The sequence below is a fragment of the Lemur catta genome, chromosome 4 (genome assembly GCF_020740605.2).
Source record: "Lemur catta isolate mLemCat1 chromosome 4, mLemCat1.pri, whole genome shotgun sequence".
Taxonomy (NCBI): domain Eukaryota; kingdom Metazoa; phylum Chordata; class Mammalia; order Primates; family Lemuridae; genus Lemur; species Lemur catta.
Genome location: NC_059131.1, coordinates 71,335,069 through 71,355,572, shown reverse-complemented (window position 1 = coordinate 71,355,572; position 20,504 = coordinate 71,335,069). Strand labels below are relative to the sequence as shown.

The window sequence follows — 20,504 nt, the reverse complement described above, 5'->3', positions numbered from 1 at the left end:
TTCTTCCAGATTTGTGTTTCTGTAGAAAGTACATTATTTTATTTATTTTGGGCAAAAAATGGTATCGCAGAGTATGGACTGTATTGTAACTAGCCTTTGTTTATAAGTCATGTTGTGGCGTATTTCCCTGTCAGTTACGTAGAGACCCTATCTATCGCTTCAGAGGCTGGCTAGCCTTTCACTGGGTGGATGTGGGAACGTGTATTTCACTAACGCTTCCTGTTAGGTAGATAATTGAGTTATGTTTTGTTTCTTGATGTTGTAAATAATGCTGTGGTGAACACCCTTGCTGCTTTTCTTGTACCTCTGGGAGCATTTCTTTTGCCTAAAGACCAATAAGTGGAGGATATGTGCATCTTAATAGCTGGCTAGCTGCTAATTGCCCTTCAAAAAGTTTGCTAATTTACAGTTCTAGCCACAGTGATGAGAATATCTGTTTTCCTATACCTTTGTCTGTTGTGGAAATCAGTTTTCTTAATTTTATCAATCTGATAGGTAAAAAATGAAAGTGTGTATTTTTCTGATTACTTATGAGATTAAGTCTTTTATGAATTGCGTGTCATATTGTTTATTTATTTGATTTATAGCAGCTTTATATATTCAGATGTTAATCCTTTATCTGTTCAAGTTGCATATACTTTATTGCAGTCAGTGACTTGTCCCTTTTTTTTTCATTGAAGCATTGAATGCTTTTAACTTTGTTTTGTTTTCAATATATTTTATATTTTTATTTTACAAAAGTAGATGTCTTTTAACTTTTATTTCTGGATCTTTTATCATATAGACATTTAAAATTTTTATATTAAAATCTTCAAATATTTCCTTCTATCGCTCCAAGGGTTTGTGTCTTAAGAAGGCTAGTCCTTCTAGTGAAGACTACACTCTAAAAAGAAAAAAAAGAAAGAAAGCTAGTCCTACTACAAGAATATAATCTTTTCTCTATAATTTTAATTGTGGATTGGGCAGGGTGGCTCACGCCTGTAATCTTAGCACTCTGGGAGGCCGAGGCAGGAGGATTACTTGAGCTCAGTTCGAGACCAGCCTGAGCAAGAGCGAGACCTTGTCTCTACTAAAAATAGAAAAATTAGCTGGGCGTGGTGGTGCATGCCTGTAGACACAGCTACTCAGGAGGCTGAGGCAGGAGGATTGCTTGAGCTCAGGTTGCTGTGAGCTATGATGACGTCACTGTACTCTAGCCAGGGCAACAGAGCAAGACTCTGTCTCAAAAAAAGAAAAAAATTTAATTGTGGTAAAATATACATAACATACAATTTACCATTTTAACCATGTCCAAGCACACAGTTCAGTAAGTAACATTGGGCACATTCATGTCGTTGTGCAACCAGCCCCACTGTCTATCTCTAGAACTTTTCTGTCATCCCATTCTGAAACTCTGTCTTTCTGTTTTCTTGTAATGCTTTTCTTTGTTTCCTTTAGTTTCTTAGTCCTCTTGTAATTTAGTTTCACATACTAAGTGAGGTAGGGATGAGTCCATTGAAATCCACTGCTCTTACATGCTAAATCACTGTGCCCACCCGGGCCCATTCTGTAGCCTGCATCTGTCCATTCCTATGCCTTATGTTATTGGGTTTTTTGTTTGTTTGTTTTGAGACAGAGTGTCGCTTTGTTGCCCTGGCTAGAGTGAGTGCCGTGGCATCAGCCTAGCTCACAGCAACCTCAAACTCCTGGGCTTAAGCGATCCTACTGCCTCAGCCTCCCAAGTAGCTGGGACTACAGGCATGCACCACCATGCCCGGCTAATTTTTTTTTTTTTTATATATATATTTTAGTTGGCCAGATAATTTCTTTCTATTTTTAGTAGAGACGGGGTCTCGCTCTTGCTCAGGCTCATCTCGAACTCCTGACCTCGAGCAATCCACCCGACTCGGCCTCTCAGAGTGCTAGGATTACAGGCGTGAGCCACCGCGCCCGGCCCTATGGCTTATGTTATTGTTTGATAATGCAGATCCTCAAGGAAGTGTCAGTTCTTCTAGTTTGCTAAGATCATCTTTATTTGTTTCTTTTCTCTTTATAAATAATAGGTTTAGAATTTTGTCCATTGCCCTTCTAAAATCAGATGAGATGAACCAAGCATAAACATTTTCTTTTGTTTAAAATGATGAGTTACTTTCATAGGTTTTGTAATCAGACTGTCTAGATTCCAGGTTCAGTGGCTTTTTCAGTGTGTCCTATTCTTTTTTGCACATCCCCTAATTTATTTTTATTGTGCATACAAAGGAAATGACCCTATCAAAAGAGGGCAAAATGAAAAAAGAAAGAAGCCAAGTGTTGCAAAGGAAAATCATGTCTATTCCTTCTGTTAATATTTGCTCTTTGGCCTGTATGTTTATTAGTAATATTGGCCTTTAGTTTTCTTCTTCGCCCTCCAACTTGTGTATGTGTGTGCTTTACTTGCTCAGGTGTATAAAAGTGATGATTCAATCCTTGTAGAATGAGATGGGAAGTGTTTTATTTTTTTTTTCTCATACTCTAAAACAATTATATAGTACAGAAATGATCAGTTCCTTGATGGTTTGGTGGAAGTGACCTGCAAAACCATTTGGGCCTGTTTTTAGGCTGTCTTCACCTTTGCTGATGACATGTTGACTGATGCACAAGTAGAACATAGATCTCTGCCACGGGATAACTTCCTCCTATGTCAGGTGGTCTTCCTGGGCTTGCTGTGGCCTGGGGAGCTGGTTAGTGTTGAAGAGATAGTACAGGTAATTGAGAATCCTCCCTTTCCATGACTAACTTGAAGCACAGAGTACAGACCAAAGTCTGGCCTCTTTCTACCTGATGCGGTTAACATGAGATTAGTTTTCATTTTATAAAATGGGTGTGTAATTACTGGCACGAGTCTAGTGGTGATTCTTTTCTAACAGGCAAGGAGATGTTACTAGATTAAGGCTTGCTGACTAGAAAGCTTCTAATGGTTACCTCAGTGTTGAGACTGCCAGACAGTATACATTGAAGAAAGAGCGCTGGACTATGGGTCAGGCCATCTGTTTTCAACCAGCTGTGTGATCCTGGGCAAATCACCTAACCTCTCTGGTCTTTGGTTTTCTCATCTAGTCTAGTAAGGAAGTTACCTTAAATCAATGATTGTTGTGGTGGGATTAGTAGGGGCTCAGAATCTTCTCAGGCTTTGGGAACATGAATTTTTAAATGCTGAGAAACAAACTACCCATTTTTTGACATTTCTGAGGCAATTGGAAGTTTGAACACGGGATAGTTGTTGATATTAAGAAATTGTTAACCTTATTACTTGTGATAATGGTATTACATTTAGGTTTTAAAGAACAATCCTTTTTTAGTTGGGGGTTACACACTACAATATATATGGATGGAATGAATTTTATTTTATTTATTTATTTTTTAGACAGGGTCTTGCTCTGTCACCCCAGCTGGTGTTGAGTGGCATCATCATAGCTCACTGCAACCTCAAATTCCTAGGCTCAGGCGATCCTCTTGCCTCAGCCTCCTGAGTAGCTGGGACTATAGGCAAGCTCCACCACACCTGGCTAATTTTTAAAGTTTTTGTAGAGACAGGGTCTCACTATTGCCCAGGCTGGTCTTGAACTCTTGGGCTCAAGCGATCCTCCTGCCTTGGCCTCCCAAAGTGCTGGGATTATAGGCATGAACCACCATACCTAGCAAGGATGGAATGAATTTAAAAAGAAAAAAGGTTGTATATACCAACTAGACTTCTTTAAGTCCTGTGCAAGTCATTAATTGTTTTATTTCTGATACTATTATTTACTGTGTGTTTCCTTTATGGGAATGGTCTATTGTGTACTCCTTACAGCCGAGAAGCTTCAAGGAAGAAGGGGAGGGGAGGGACCATGTTGTGTGCTGGATCAGAGTCCAGAAAATGGACTCCTTGCCTATGGTGACAAGATTTTTTTCTTCTCTGGCTCTCTTGTCATGCTGGCAGGCAGCACCTCTAGCTGTCTCTGAGCTAGCAGGCTCACTCTCAGGTGTAGTCATAATCAGAACAGGGTGATCATCTGTGCACAGATGGGCAGGGGGAGCCCATGAGGTTCTGATTGTCAGACCCTTCCTCATTTCTCCCCATATGTGCCTTCCATCTTCCCTCCTTTACTGCATCCTCAGAGACCTCTTAGGAGTTTCCCAAGGGTGAAATCTAGAAAAGAAGAGAAAGCCTTGGTGAAAAAAGCCACACCCTCTCTGCTGTGCTTCCTTCTTCCTAAGCTGCAGGGCTCAACAATTGATGGCTTCCTCCACACCCCTATGTGTCTAAGACCTAAAAAATTATGTTGTCATAACAGTTGTGGAAATCTTCCCTTCAGTTCTGTAGCACTTGATAACTCACTATTTTCTTTTCTCTGCAATCCCTTCCTGTCCTTGTATGTAATAAAAGCTGACCTTTATAGTTGAACAGATATTATACTGAGGTGCTTTATGTAGATTATGTCATTTAATCCTCACAACGACCCTGGGAAGTAGATGCTGTCATCTGCATCTTACAGGAGGCTCAGAGAGCATAAGTCTTGCCCTAAAGTGGTAAGATGAGTCTCTGACCCTAGAGTTTATATTCTGTTAACCACTTGGCAGCTAGAACACATGTCCTTTTGTATCCAGTTTCTTCCCTGCTGAGAGTTACTTCTTTGGAATAAATTCTCAGGAGTGGGATGATGGGATTAGAGGGTCTGGATGTGGTAACCTGGCAAAGCTTTGACCCTTGTTCACTACCTCTCCTGCCACAGCGCCTGCCCCCAGCACCCTGAAGATGCCGTGTGATACGTCCTCCTTACCAGGTTGGTGATGGCTGCCTCACGGTGGGCCCTAGACACATGCGTGGTCCTGCTGAGCTGTCCATGTGTCTGAAGACCTCTTTAAGACAGTCATTTTTGCCTCTCTGCCAACTTTCTTCAGGGTTGGGCCTTTGGGTCTTCAGAGAAATCATGAGGTTAGGTGATATGGCGCCAGCAAGGGAAGCACTGTCCTCTAGGATCTGCAAGTCCGGCTCCAGAATCCCCAGCCTCCCCAGCAGACCTGGCTGTGCACGGATCAGAGTACACTTCCTCCCCTGCTCAAGCTGAGGCTTGACGCTAGTGTCAGTGTTGGACTGAGTGCTACATTTAATGAAGGAGTTTCCTTTCGGAAGTCTGTGCTACCCCGTGTGTCCAGTTGAGAAGAGATGTCCACATGGTCTGGGGCTGCAGGAGTTAGGATTGAGAGCCCTTGCTAGGGCTTGCTGGCTGCTGGTTCAGAGCCAAAAGGGATTGTTTTAGATATCACTGTTGCCTTCACTGAGCAGCCGTAGGAGAGTGTTCCCCATGCAACTCCCCGTCAGAAACCACATCAGATACCGAGTAGCCTGCTGAGACTTGGGAACTTAGCAATTTTTGTGTTTTATAATGAAGGCGAAGAGAACTAGGCTGTCATCCTTCAGCCCCTTTGGCTCACTGTAGATGTGGGAAGCCGTGGCTCCCAGGAGGTGAAAGCTGGCCCCTTTCTCTGTTTTAGCATGCTTTGGGCAATTCCTACATCCAGAGAGTTTTCAGGTCCAGATAGGCTGAAGAAGAGGAATGGAACAGCAACGGAAGTGGCTAAAAGGATGTGCCAGTAAGCCCTGTGGTGAAAACAATTTGGGCTTTGGTCTCTGCATCTGGCACCTAAGGAACTGGTGATTCTGCTAGAGATGAGAAGAATTTGCCAAGTCAGAGGGAAGAAAGCTCAACCCCTGAAAGTCCTGTTTCCAGTGCCTGGAGGTGAAGTTGGGAAAACAAGCTACATAGTATCTTGGTCTTTGCAGGAAGCTTAGGGCATCAGAATGACAAAGTTCATAGTTCACTGTTTTTGTTTCTGAGACTTTTTGTCTTTTGGCCTAGACGTGGGAAGATTATTGGCAGTGACTCCACCATGCAGGGCTATTGCTACCAGCCTGAGCCCTGTAGGTGGTAATCTCTGGAGAAGTGGTCACCAGAAATGGAGCTCTGAGCTTTCTCATTCCCTCTTCACAACACTTGTGTGCAAAGGTAGTTTTAGATTTATCTGAGAACTTATCCTCCAGAGTAGGCTTTCTTCCCTTCTATAATGTTTCCAGTCAAGATGATGCACAGGGCAACCCAAGTGTGATCTGCTCTGTGTCCTTCTCTATAGGTGGACGGCCCACAACATGGCTCAAATTGTGGTCCAGGGTCCTGACCCACGTTGCAGTGTGTATCTACACCAGGCCCCTTGTGTTCAGTCCAGTCAGTGGTAGCCAGGAGGGGAGTGCACAGTGTGCAGGAATCTCAGATGAGGCCAGTCAGGGTGCTGCAGGTAGGAGGCTGTGTGATAGGAGTAGAGGGGGACCTTATACCATACCTTCCCTCCCTGACCTGAAGAGCTGGTCTCAGCAGTAATTCACACAGAATTAAGCTGCATTTTTGTATTGGCTGGTAGGTAACTTTCTGAACTTTCTGAAATTCAAGAGGTATTTCATAAACTTGAGGAAGGTATGAAATTTGAAAGAGGCATCCAGGATTCAGGGGTTTGATAGCTTTACAGATAGGATCATAACACGCCAAAAGATCAGAGGACAGTAAGGCTATGAGGCTATGTGGGGCTTTTAGGAATCATTTAGGACAGACAGAAGGTCCTAAACAACCCATTCCTGACTGAGGAAAGCAGCCTAGACAACACTGGAAGGGCTGCTCCTGCAAGATGCTGGCCAGGTGTATGCTGGGGCCAAAGAGGAACTAACAAGTTGACCAGCCTTTGTGGTAAATCCTAGTGCGCCTCCTGTGATGACTTCTAAGGCTTGGGCTGTACACCTCGAAGAACTCCAGAACTGTGGAGAAAGGGGAGCTGCGAGAACACTGATGGTTCTACAACTTGAGGGACCGGCGAACGGGGGAAGTGGTTGAAATTTATTGAGTCATTCTCCAATTCCCTTCTCAAACCACACTTCTTGAATAAAAAAGGAAGCTTTACCTATCTCATAGCAGACCTGGAGTCTATAACCTCAGAAGGTGATATACCATTGGTGGAAAATGTAGACGGATCAAGAAGGCCTTAAATTCTTGGATGACAGATGCATGTTGATGCCTTATGAAAGATGTCCTTGGGCTTTGAGAAGAGGTCACTGAGGGAGGAAGACCTTCTGTCTACTCTTGGTCCCAGCACTAGAACAATCTTGGGCTGGATGGGGGTATAGAGCCGAGCCCTTATGGCAGTTCTGTTCTTACCGTTAGCAAAAATAATTAAAAAAGCCAAAAACCGCCTTTGGATTGCTTCACCTTATTTTCAGTTGACTTCTCATGTGTATTCTGATAACTACCCAATAAAGTGGGCACAGAAAATATAGCTAAGATTTGCTAGTGATCCTCTCACTGATGCCAGGTGGTATGAGGTGGGTACTGTAATTCCCTTTTTACAGATGAGGAAACTGAGGCACAGAGGAGTCACACAGCAGGAAGTGGCAGAGGCAGGACTGGAACCCAGGCAGCCTGATATCAGAGTCTGTTCTGCTCTGTGCTGTTCTGGGGTTCTGAGATGGGAGACCGGAACTGGAGATTAGCCCAGGAGGTGAGGAGAGGGTGGCTTGGCCTACATGCGACCCCTTTAAGTTTACTTCCCACCAGGCCAAGAGTGAATGATGTTGCTAAGGTGGGGCTCTTGGCTGGGCCTGAGTCAGGAGGTGGGGTCCCTCACCCTCGATCCTGAGAGATTAGTATCCCTTTGCATATCCCATACTTCCACTGCCCCCAAAATAAATTAATAAAGACTTAGAGATGAAGGAATGAAATCCAACCTCCAGATTTGTGAACTTATCTCTAAGAGGACCTTCCTTTCAACCTATAAATTCTAGGCATTGGAACCCTCTTGAGTGGAGCCGTCCTTCTGGTAGACTGCTTGGAGTGTCTGGTACACCTGGACACATCTCATAACTCTCCCTTAGTAGAGACGTGTTGCACTCTTTCCCTCCCTCTCACCTTTAGTCTCACTGACTCAGGTGGGCCAGATGAAGTAAGATGAGGATTAGATTGCTTAAATGACAGCTGTCTTAAATTTCGGGCATGTAGGGACAGGGCCATAGCAAATGATAATGCAGACAAGTCTTTGTTACCGTATCTCTGTTTCAAGCATATGTTTTAGTCAAGACTGATGGTTGCAAGTAGCAGAAACCCATCCATTCACCAAAGTAGCTCTAAAGGCAAATATTCTCTCAATGGGCATTCTTATAGACAAGGGGTGTCACAGTTTTGGCTGCTTGCCTCGTCACTTCAACTGGCTTGGACTTGTTGGGAACCAGTTTTGATCCCGTCATCACAGGACTTTTCAGCTGCGGAGCCCTTCGTGGATGGCCAGTCTCTGTCTTTCAGTTCAAATTCTGAAGACAGCCTAATTGGCTCAGTCCCACTTGTAGGCTGGTTCTTCTTATCCCTTCCCTCCCAGTCCAGTAATAGTGTCCAGAGGATGAAGTCATGTGGTTCATATTATTACCTTTCTAACAGGAAGTAGAGGGATTAAAGAACACACACGCTGTTGGGCTGTTTAGATAAGTGTGTGTTTTTAACTTCAGTGATAGTATAGGGAGATCTATGTCCCCTTCAGTCAGTTTCCCCCAATGCTTACATCTCATATAACTCATAGTTCAACATCAAAACCAGTAAAATGACACTAGTAAGATCAGTGTGCATAGTTCTATATCATTTTATCCCTGGTATCACAATCGAGACAAGGAACTGTCCCATCAGCACAAAGATCTCCCTCATGCTACCGCTTTATAGTCACACCCACCTTCTGCCCCACCATTCCTAACCCATAGCAACCACTAACCTCTTCTACATCGAATGATATATTAATATTACATATATTAATATAAATGAAATCTTATAGTACATGACCTTTTTGAGATTGTCTTGTTTTCACTCAATATAATTCTCTTGATATCCATCCAAGTTGTGTCAATAGTTCATTCCTTTTATTGCTAAATAGTATTCCATGATATGGCTCCACCACTGTTTGTGTAACCATTCACCTATTGAGGAACATCTTGATTGTTTCCAGTTTGATGCTATTACAGATAAAGCTGCTGGTATGAGCAATTGTATGCAGGTTTTTATGGGAACATGAGTTTCGTTTCTCTAGGATAAATTGCCCAGGAATACGATTATTGGGTTTTATGGTATACTTTAGTTTTTCAAGAAACTGTTTGCCAGAGTAGTTGTATCATGTTACATTCCTACCATGAATCAATGAGAGATTCAGTTTCTCTGTGTCTTCACCAGCATTTAATATGGTCTCTTGTTTTTTGTTTTAGCCATTCTAATAGGTGTTCAGTGGTATCTCATTATGTTCTTTTAAATGTGTTGAGGTTTGTTTATGGTCCAGGATATGGTAGTCTAACTTGGTATATGTTTTGTGGGTACTTGAAAAGAATGTGTATCCTGCTGTTGTTGGGTGCAGCGGTCTGTAAATGTCGAAAAAATTCTATTGCTTGATGGTGCTGAGTTCTTATATATCCTTGCTGACTTTCTGTCAGGTTATTCTGTTGATTGTTGAAAGAGTGGTGTTGAAATCTCCAGCTGTATTTGTGGAATTGTCTATGTCTCCCTTCAGTTCTATAAGTTTTTGCTTCAAATATTTTACAGTTCTGTTGTTTGGTATATACACATTAATGATACTGTCTTTTTGGTGGATTGTCCCTTTTATCCTTATGTAATGTTCCCTCTTTGTCCCTGGTAATTTTGTTTGCCCCAAAGTCTACTTTATCTGACATTAATATAGCCATGCTTGCTTGCTTTATTTATTTATTTATTTATTTATTTATTTTAAGAGACAGGGTCTTGCTGTGTTGCCCAGGCTGGAGTACAGTGGCTCAATCATAGCTCATTGCAACTTTGAACTTGTGGGCTCAAGCAGTCCTCTTACCTTGGCCTTCCCAGTAGCTGGGGCTACAGGTGTGCACCACCACACTTGGCTAATTAAAAAAAAATTTTTTTTTGAGACAGTCTCACTGTGTTGCTAGAGGTTAGAGTGCTGTGTCAGCCTAGTTCACAGCAACCTCAAACTCCTGGGCTCAAGCAATCCTCCTGCCTCAGCCTCCCGAGTAGCTAGGACTACAGGCATGCCACCACGCCTGGCTAATTTTTTCTATGTATATTTTTATACATCCAGATAATTTCTTTCTATCTTTTTTTTAGTAGCTACAAGGATCTCGCTCTTGCTCAGGCTGGCCTCAAACTCCTGAGCTCAAACGATCCACCTGCCTCGGCCTCCCAGAGTGCTAATTTTTTTAAATTTTTATGTAGAAATGGGATCTAGCTGTATTGCCCAGGCTGTTCTCAAATTCCTGGCCTCAAGTGATCCTCCCACCTTGGCCTCCCAAAGTATTGGCATTGCAGGTGTGAGGCACCACACCCAGCCCCTCCTTTCTTTTGATTAATATTTGTGTAATATATTTTTTATTCTTTTGTTTTCAGCCTACCTTTATCATTATATTTGAAGTGATTTTCTTGTAGATTGCATATGGCATATGATTTTTTCTCTGCCAGTCTCTTGTCTTTTAATTGGTGTTTTTAGACTGTTTCCCAATTATATATAATTATAGATATTATTAGAGCTTACTTAAGGTCAGCCATTATAGTTTTTGTTTTCTGTTTGTTTTTTGTTTCTGTGTTTTCTTTTTCTTGCCTTCAAGTGAGTTACTTATTTTTTAGAATACAGTTTTGATTTATCCAAAGTGTTTTTGGGTGTGTCTCCTTGTATAGTTTTTTTTAGTGGTTGCTCTAAAGTGTTACATTATATTTACATAACTTATCACAGTCTCCTGGTATCCACGTTACCCTCTCCCATTTCCAATATAATTGTCTATATACTTTGAGACCCACTTTAGATAGTGTTGTACATTTTGCTTCAAACGTAATTTAGAAAACTCAAGAGAGGGAAAGTCTGTTGTATTTATCCGTATTTTTACCCTTTCCATTGTTCTTTCTTCCTTCCTGATATTCCAAGGTTCCTCCTTTTATCATTTCCTTTCTGTTTAGAGAATTCCTGTTAGCCATTTTTCTTTAGTTATCAGCTGGTGACACATTCTTTTAGTTTTCCTTTATAAGAATGTCTTAATTTTCCCTTCACTAATGAAGGATATTTTTGCTAGAAATAAAATTCTGGGTTGACCATTCTTTTCTTTCAGCATTTGAAAAATATTGTGCCACTTCCTTGTTTTCTGATGAAAAATTCACTGTCATTTGAATTATTTTCCACTTATAGGTAAGATGTCATTTCTCTTTGTGCTTTCAGTGTTTTTTTTTCTGCTCTTGTCTTGTTTTGTCTACCTCTATCACCCAGGACAGCAGTCCCCAACCTTTTTGGCAGCAGGGACCAGTTTCATGGAAGACAATTTTTCCACAGACCAGTGGGGGGGATGGTTTTGGGATGATTCAAGTGCATTACATGTATTGTGCAGTCAGACCTCTTTGCTAATGATAATCTGTATTTGCAGCCGCTCAGCAGTGCTAGTATCACTGCCTCAGCTCCACCTTAGATCATCAGGCATTAGATTCTCATAAGGAGCACGCAATGTAGATCCCTTGCATGGGCAGTTTACAGTAGGGTTCGTGCTCCTGTGAAAGTCTAATGCCGCAGCTGATTTGACAGGAGGCAGAGCTCATGCTGTGATGTGAGCGATGGGGAGCAGCTACAAATACAGATGAAGTTTCCATTGCTTACCGGCAGCTCGCCTCCTGCTGTGCCGCCTGGTTCTTAACAGGCCATGGACTGGTACCATACTATCTGCGGCTAGTGGCTTGGGGACCACAGGCCCAGGCTGGAGTGCAGTGGTGCAATCATAGCTCACTGCAGCCTCAAATTCCAGGGCTTAAGCTATCCTTCCACCCAGTCTCTTGAGTAGTTAGGACTACAGACATGTCACCACACCTGGCTAAGTGTTTTTCCTGTTTTGTGGGGTTTAAAAAAAAAATTTTTTTTTTTTTTTTTTTTTGGAGACGAGGTTTTACTATGTTGCCCACGCTGGTCTTGAACTCCTGGCTTCAAGCAGCCTTCCTACCTTGGTCTCCCAAGTTGCTGGAATTACAGGCCTGAACCCTTGCACTTGGCTCCTCAATATTTTTTCTTTGTCCTGAGTTTTCAGAATTTACTATGATGTGTCTTAGCCTGGAGTTTTTGGGTTTATCCTGTTTTAGGATTCATTTAGCTTCTTGAATCTTTAGGCATGCCATTTTACCATATTGGAAACTTTCAGCCATATTTTTTCAGCCCTACCTTCTTTTTCCTCTCCTTCATGACCCCAATGACATGACTGTTAGATCTTTGGGTATAGTCCTACAGTGCCCTTAGGCTCTGTTCATTTCTTTTTTTCAGTTGGTTTACTCTGTTCAGATTGTATAATTTCTGTTCGGTCTCCAAGTTCACTGATTCTTTTTTTTTTTTTTTTTTTTTTGAGACAGAGTCTCACTTTGTTGCCCAGGCTAGAGTGAGTGCCGTGGCATCAGCCTAGCTCACAGCAACCTCAGACTCCTGGGCTTAAGCGATCCTACTGCCTCAGCCTCCCGAGTAGCTGGGACTACAGGCATGAGCCACCATGCCCGGCTAATTTTTTTTTTTTGTATATATATTTTTAGTTGGCCAGATAATTTCTTTCTATTTTTGGTAGAGACGGGGTCTCACTCTTGCTCAGGCTGGTCTCGAACTCCTGACCTCGAGCGATCCACCCGCCTCGGCCTCCCAGAGCTAGGATTACAGGCGTGAGCCACCGCGCCCGGCCTAAGTTCACTGATTCTTGCCTCTTTCTTCCCTATTCTGCTGTTGAGCCCATCCATTGAGGTTTTCATTTAGGTTATTCTATTTTTCAGTTCTAAAATTTGTTTTGTTCTTTATATCCCCTCTTTCCTTCCTGAGAATTTCTATTTTTCATTTGTCTTAAGTGTGTTTGTAATTGCTCATTGAAGCATTTTTTATGATGGCTGCTTGAAAATCCTTGTCAGACAGTTCTAATATCTGTGCCATCCTGATGTATTTTTTCTCATTTGAGTTGAGATTTTCTTGATTCTTGATATGTTCTTTGAGTGGTTTTGGATGAAACTTGGATGTTTGTGGTGTTATCTATGAAACTCTGGATCTTATTTAAGTCTTCTGCTTTAGCAGGCCTTGTCTGATGCTGCTCTAGTAGAGTAAAGGGGGAGCTGCTTTGTTCCTGCCAGTGGGGGTGGAAGTCTAGGATCCCCACTTGGCTTTCGTTGACATTGGTGTGGAGCAGACGCACTCTTTACTGCTAGGTGGAGGTGGGAGTTTCAGCTCCCCAGTAGAGATCCTCCGTGGATGCAAGCCTGGCTGGAATGGGAAGAGGTACCCTGTTAGTCTTCCTCTTGTGGGCTCAACTAATACTGTGGGGGTTGTGTGGCCTCATTGCTTCTAGGCAGTGGTAAATGTTCCGACTCTCCACTAGGCCTTTGCTGACAGCATCCCACTGGGATGAGGGTGTGCATTGTTACTCCTGTGCCTGACTGACTTCACTTAACATGTCCTCCTGGCTCACCCGTGTTGCTGGATGGGGATGGAGATGACTGTCCAGGCTAACCACGTGGTCTCTAATGGCAGGGCCGAGATGGGCATTGGAGGCTTCATTACCACTCATCGGAATGAAAGTTTTGGTTTCCCACTTGGCCTTTGACACCACCCCCTAAATAACTAGACATTTGGAGAGATAATCACCTTAAAAAGGGCAACAGTGGACAACAATATACCTTTTCAAGCAGAATTATTAGAAGAGATGGATCAAGAAGCTAATGTATGGTGAATACGCTTAAGGAGTTATGAATAGATATTATCGATACGAAACAACAATAAGGAAACCATTTTTTAAAACCCAGAGAGAAATATTAGCTACAGAAAATATAATAGCTACAGCAAGGTAATGATGAGATAAAAAGTAGAAGGAATATGGCCAATAAATGAGTTAGTGAATTGGAAGATTAGAATTAGGAATTGCAGAAGGCATCAAAAAATCCAGGAAGTATAGAGGATAGAAGTAGAAACAGTAGAACACAAGAGTCATGGAGAGAAAGCCAGGGACAGTGGCACACGCCTATAGTCCTAGTCACTCAGAAGGCGGAGGCAGGAGGATCACTTGAGGCCAGGAGTTTGAGGCTGCATTGAGCTATTATTGTGCCCATGAGTAGCCACTGCACCCCAGCCTGGGCAACGTAACGAGACTCCATCTCTTAACACATTAACTGCCATGTGAATTGTATTTAACTCAAGCTGGTTTTGAGCCTGGGGCCTTGTGAAGTGTATTACCTTGAGAGCTTTGTGGTGCGCAGGCAACTGACACTGCCATGCTATAGCATATGTGTTATGTGATGGGATACATGTTATGTTACAGTTGGTTTGTGAGAATTTTGTTGATGTTCTTATTGTTATAATTAACATTAACAATTTAATTCCATTAACTCATGCACAGAAAACAATAAAAGATAATTTTTTTATTAAATTAGAAAGGATCATTTTGTTTTCAATATTTTTATTCTATTTTTGTAATAAAACACCATGGCCCCAAAGAAAAAAACTTTTCTTTGTAGTGTGGCAGTCTATGTGTTAGAAAAAGTCATGGAGAAAAAAATGAAAACAAAAACAAGGAAATAAATTTTAAAATAATGGAGGATAAGTTTCTAAGGATTAAGAGACCATTGAAAGGCTCTACAGTTTGAAAGGGTTCACATTGAGTCTCAAAAGGGAGCAATAAGGATAACCCACATCTAAAGACAGAAAATCCCAAAGGCTTCCACAAAGATGTGCGCCCACCAGTGTTTGAGCCAGAATCAGATGGATCTGAGACATTACAACATTAATGTTTTCTATGTATTGGAGGGAAAGCATAGAATTTAAATGTTAGGGTATGATAACAGTGTTCTTGGGCATACAAAGCTTCAGAAGATCTGCCACACAAAGACTCATTGGTGTGTTCCTGTGTTTAGTGCAGCACTATTCACAACAGGCTAGGTGGGGCGTCAACCTAAGTGTCCATCAACAGGGATAGATAAAGAGAATAGGGTATGTATACACAATGGAATACTATTTATTAAAAAAATGAAATTCTGTCACTTGCAGCAACATGGATGAGCTTGAAGGACATATTAAGTGAAATATTAATAAGTCAGGCACAAAGATAAATACTGTCTGTTCTCCTATGGAAGCTAAAAAAAGTTGATTTCATAGAAGTAGAGAGTAGAATAATGGTTACTAGAGGTAGGGAAGGGAAAACGGTTGATTAATGGATACAAAAGTACAGCTAGATAGGAGGAATAAGTTCTAGTGTTCTATAGCAGCAGTTCCCAACCTTTTTGGCTCCAGGGACCAGTTTCATGGAAGATAAATTTTCCACAGATGGGGGGCAGGGGGAAGGGGAGTGGAGGCAGAGCTCTGCAGTTCTGTAGCACTATAGGGTGACCATAATTCTCATGAATTTATTGTAGATTTTCAAATTCCTAGAAGAGTGGATTTTGAATGTTTCCAACATAAATGATAAATATTTGAGGTGATGGGTATGCTAATTACCCTGATTTGATCATTGTGCATTGTATACATGTATTGAAATATCACACTGTACCCCATAAATATGTACAATTTTGTGTCAATTTAAAAATAATAAAAGCAAAAAAATGAATAGACACCACAGACTCAGATAAAATGTTTGTAATACATATTTGACCAAAGACACGTCCAGCATAAAGAATTACTTCACTAATTTTAAAAAATGCAATAAATATTGGCAAAATCCAGTCCACATGAGAGTTTTCAACATCATTAGTCATCAATAAAATGAAATTTAAAACCAATAAAATACCACTTTATATCCAAGAGAATGGCAGTGACAACACCAAGTGTTAGCAAGGAGCATCTGGAATTCTCATACATTGTTGGTGGTAGTGTAATATGCTAAACCAGTTTCGGAGAACTGTTTGGCTTCCAGTAATTCCTCTCCTATGTATTTATAGGAGAGAAGTGATAACATATGTCCACCAAAATATTGACTTATACAAGTACATTCATAGCAGCTTTATTTATAATAGTCAAAAACTAAAAATAGACCCAGTGTACCTTAACAGGAAGATGGATGTACATACACACTGGCATTTTTACACAACGGAAAGCTATTCAGTAATGGAAGAGAACCACTGATGTGCAGTGAATGACCTGGATCTGTCTCAAGAGCATCATGCTGAATGGAAGAAGCTGGGTACAAAAGACTATGTAGTGTGACTCCACTTACACCCAATCCAAATTCAGACAAAGCTAATCTCTGGTTATAGAAATCACATAGTGGTTGAGAGGAGACTGACTGGGAGTGATACAGGAAGGTGGGTGACACTTGGATAGAGAAAATAAAAGTGAATTTCATAAATGTATGGCACCGTGTGTGAAGGTTGATGCAGATTCACACAAAATCAGGCACAGAGCCTGTTACCGGTCAGGGCTTCAGGGCTGGGAGTGCTGTGGCCAGTGGCCACAGCTCAGCCTCACCCTCCAGGGAACCACAGGCAGGAGGCATGTCCTAGGGTGACTGGCCTGGGGCCATGTTTCCATGGTGGGCACTGTGGCACTGAGCCTGGACCCTGCTTCAGAAGGGACCAGGACACCATTCCGCAGACCACTTGCTCAAAAACAAGTGCTTAGTTTGCTTGGAAGGCTGCTCTTGGGCCCCTTCTCCCCAAATATGGCAAAGGAAGCCCCTGTGCTGTCTACTGACAAGCACTGAGAAGCAGCCAGCTTTTCTTTCTCTGTGTCTCACGGCAGCTTGTGTCGGTCTGCCCCTGGCATCCTGTGCACAGAGACCACAGCACTTAAAAGGAAAGGAAGGGGATGCAGCAGGCAGTTTGGAAAGGAAATACTTACACAGGAGTGATGGCTGAATATTTAATAACTGCTACAATAATCTAAATAATATAAAAACAAAAATATATTCTTTTTTATTCTGTAAATAAAATAAATACAGCTGACCCTTGAACAACATAAGTTTGAACTACGTAGGTCCACTTGTGCATGGAGTTTTTTTCAATATAGTCAGCTCTCTGTACCCATGGGTTCCACATCCACAAAAATGCAGATTGAAAATACAGTTTTTGAGGGTTGCAAAAACCTGCATATATGGAGGGCTGACTTTTCCTATATGTAAGTTCTGCAGGGTCAGCTGGAGGACTTGCGTATGCTCAGATCTGGGTATGGGGGTGGTCCTGGAGCCAATCCCCTGCATATACCGTAGGACGATTGCATATTATAAAACTGCTTACCAAGTGATATAAGTTGTAAAACAAACTGCTCATCAGATCACTCAAATCATTTCCAAATTGTTGGTTTTTAGAAGCTGTTGGTGTGGTCTCTGTTTGACACGCCTGTCCCTAAGTCAGTACACCCCCTCCTGAGCCAGTGTTGAGATGGGAAACTGTCCTAGACTCTCCCAATGACTGCTCCACAACATGGCTCCTTTTGTGACCTAGTATCAGAAGTCTCACCATCACTTCTGCCTTATTTCATTATTTTATTAGTTAGATGAGTCACTAATTCCAGCCCACACTCAAGGGGAAGGGAATTAGGCTCCACTTTTTGAAATGAGTACAAGAATTTGTGGACATATTTTAAACTACCACACTCTGCCCTCTGGCCACAAATTAGTTACATTCCCCTCTGGATTAATGTTCTATTGTTGCTATAATAATTACCACAAACCTGGTGGCTTAAAACAACACAAATTTATTATATTACAGTTCTGGAGGTTAGAAGTCCAAAGTGGGTCTCATGGGGTAGAATCAAGGTGCCAGCAGAGCTGTGTTCCTTCTGGAGCCTTTAGGGGAGAATCTGTTTTCTTATCTCCCAGCTTCTAGAGGCTACCTGCATTCCTTGGCTTGTGGCCCCTTCCTCTGTCTTCAAAGTCAGCAATGTTGGGCCAAGTCCTTCTCATGCTGCCTTTTCTTCTGCCTGCCTCTTCCAATTTTAAGGACATTGGGCCCACCCAGATAATGCAGAATAATTTCCCTATTTGGTTTTATTTTTTTCTGGAAAAAAAAACCCAAAACACTTTAATTTTTAAGATAACTGCAAGCACCTCAAACAATGGATTATTGTTACAACATTTGTTAGCTTTTCACAATGTAATTATTGCAAAGGCATATGAATAAATGTTAACGGACAAGGTAAAAAATGAGGCACCTTAATGAATATAAAATTTAATATAAAAAGACATTCAATCCATTGACTTCTGAAAGAGGCTAAATATGCCTGTATATATTACATTCTAAAATTGTATTGCCTACTATGGTTTGGGTCCTGGATTCTACAATTTTAAGGAAATACATAAACAAAACTGTGTACAACCTGCAAAGAATCTCCCTATTTTAAAATCAGCTGATTAAACCTTAATTTCATCTGAAATCTGAATTCCCCTTTGCCATGTCCCCTAATATATTCATGGGTTCTGGGGATTAGAATGTGGACATCTTTGGGAGGCCATTATTCTGCCCACCACACTCCCATATACAGAATATACTCACCCTGTTTAAAGACCTTCCCATAGCCTCAACCGTTTACACCATCAGCTGAAGATCCAGAATGTCACCACAGATGTGGATGGAAGCTTCTTGAGTATAATTCCTCAAGTACAGTTTCTCTGTATGCAAAGACTTGGAACCAAGAGGAAATGTTTTCTGCCCCCTACATGTTCAGGTGGGACAGGTATAGGATAACCCTCGGTAGACATTCCTGTCCAAAAAGAACCTATGAGGCACATAAGAGCCACTGGTCCGTGGCAGTTTTGAAATCCACCCGGATGAATGTAGGAAGTTCCTTCATTATTAGTAGGATTCACTCCTATGCCTGTCTGGGAATGATTCTTCATGAGGTAAAGGAGAAAAGCAAAAGCTTCCCAGAAGTCCTTCCTAGTAGATTTCCCCTTAGATCTTGAATTAGTCACCTCGCAATATTCTGCCATAACAGAATACTGTAGACTGGGTGGCTGCAACAACAGACACTTATTTTCTCACAGTTTTGGAAGCCGGAAGTGCAAGATCAGGGTGCGGGCAGCATTGGTTTCTGGTGAAGCCTCTCTTCCTGGCTTGCAGACAGCCTCTTGCTGCATCCTCACATGGCCTTTCCTCTGTGCTCACAGAGAGAGAGAGAGAGAGAGAGAGAGCGCGCACGCGTGCGCTCTGGTGTCTCTTCCTCTTCTTATATGGATGCCAGTGCTTTGGATTAAACCCCATTTAACCTTATTTATGACCTTGTTTAATCTTTTTTTTTTTCTTTTTTAAAAAATTGTGGCCCGATGCAGCGGCTCACGCTTATAATCCCAGCACTTTGGAAGGCTGAGGTGGGAGCATTGCTTGAGCCCAGGAGTTTGAGACCCCATCTCTACAAAAAATAAAAAAATTAGCTAGTTGCAGGGGCATGCACCTGTAGTCCCAGCTACCTGGCAGGCTGAAACAGGAGGATCACTTGATCTCGAGAGTTTGAGGTAGCAGTGAGCTATGATGACACCACTGCATTGCAGCCTTGGTGACAGAGGAAGACCTTGTCTCTAAAAAAAAAAAAAAAATTTTTTTTTCTTTTTCTTTTTTATTTTTTCTTTTGTTTTTGTGTATTTTTTGTTTTATTTTTCTCCTATTCCCTGAAACATGAAGGATTGTTGAGACTTCATTTAATCTTAATTACTTTGTTAAAGGCCCTATCCCCAAATATGGTCATATTGGAGGTTAGGGCTTCAACATATGAATTTGGGGGGACACAATTCAATCCATAATAGATGTCAATGGCTAGAACTAGGTCATGTGGCTCCTGGCTGCCAAGGAGGCTGGGGAGTTGGGGAACAGAATTGTTATAACTGGCCACCACCAGTCATGTCCTCTTACCTAGGATGACTCTCTGAGCCAAGCCAGGATTCTGTTAGCAAGGATAAAGCGAGGAATGGATGTTCGTTGACAAGGTCTGGTCTGCCACACTGCCTGGGGGATGCTTCTGACCAAGGGTGTAGTGACGCTCTGTGAGCCCAGTGACACAGGGCAGAGACGGGGGAGCCAATTCATTCTAACCGCCACCCCCCACCCACCCCCCGCCACATACAGACAAGGAGACTTGTCCCCAGTCTCTGCCCCTGGATCTCACGCACAGATCTGGCCTGTCTTCCAAGCCTTGGTCTTCCTCTAGTCCTTCAAATCTGTGAATCATTGTGTACTTTCCATATATTCCTTTTTTTTTTACTGGCTTAAATTACCCATATGATTCCTGTTGCTTGCATTCAAAGAATACTACTAAATAGCCATTTAAGAAATAATAGTAATAACATGATATTTATTTTGTATATATAATCTATATTTCCGGTTTGCTACACAGTCTTCCTGATTTTACCACCACAGATGCAGTCTTCTTGCCAGAGGCATGGTCGGCATCTAAGTGCCCTTTCCTCTATTGCTGAACATCTCCACCCATTTTCTACAATAAATTCTCAGGGACCACTGATAAGACGGTATGAATATTTTTAT

The 20,504-nt window shown here is 41.9% G+C and overlaps 1 protein-coding gene across 3 annotated transcripts in view; it reads left to right on the top strand.

Annotated features, from left to right (window-relative positions):
• KANSL3 (KAT8 regulatory NSL complex subunit 3) overlaps nucleotides 1-20,504 on the top strand; it is a 54,318-nt gene extending 33,814 nt beyond the window's left edge. For 2 of the 3 annotated variants that reach the window (XM_045550138.1, XM_045550136.1), the window contains 2 exons: nucleotides 4,731-4,781; nucleotides 6,746-6,948. In XM_045550138.1, the coding sequence (XP_045406094.1) occupies nucleotides 4,731-4,751 (21 nt within the window). In that variant the 3' untranslated portion in view covers nucleotides 4,752-4,781; nucleotides 6,746-6,948. Of the gene's footprint in view, nucleotides 1-4,730; nucleotides 4,782-6,745; nucleotides 6,949-20,378 lie in introns of those variants that run through there. The other variant, XM_045550137.1, reaches the window with a different exon arrangement.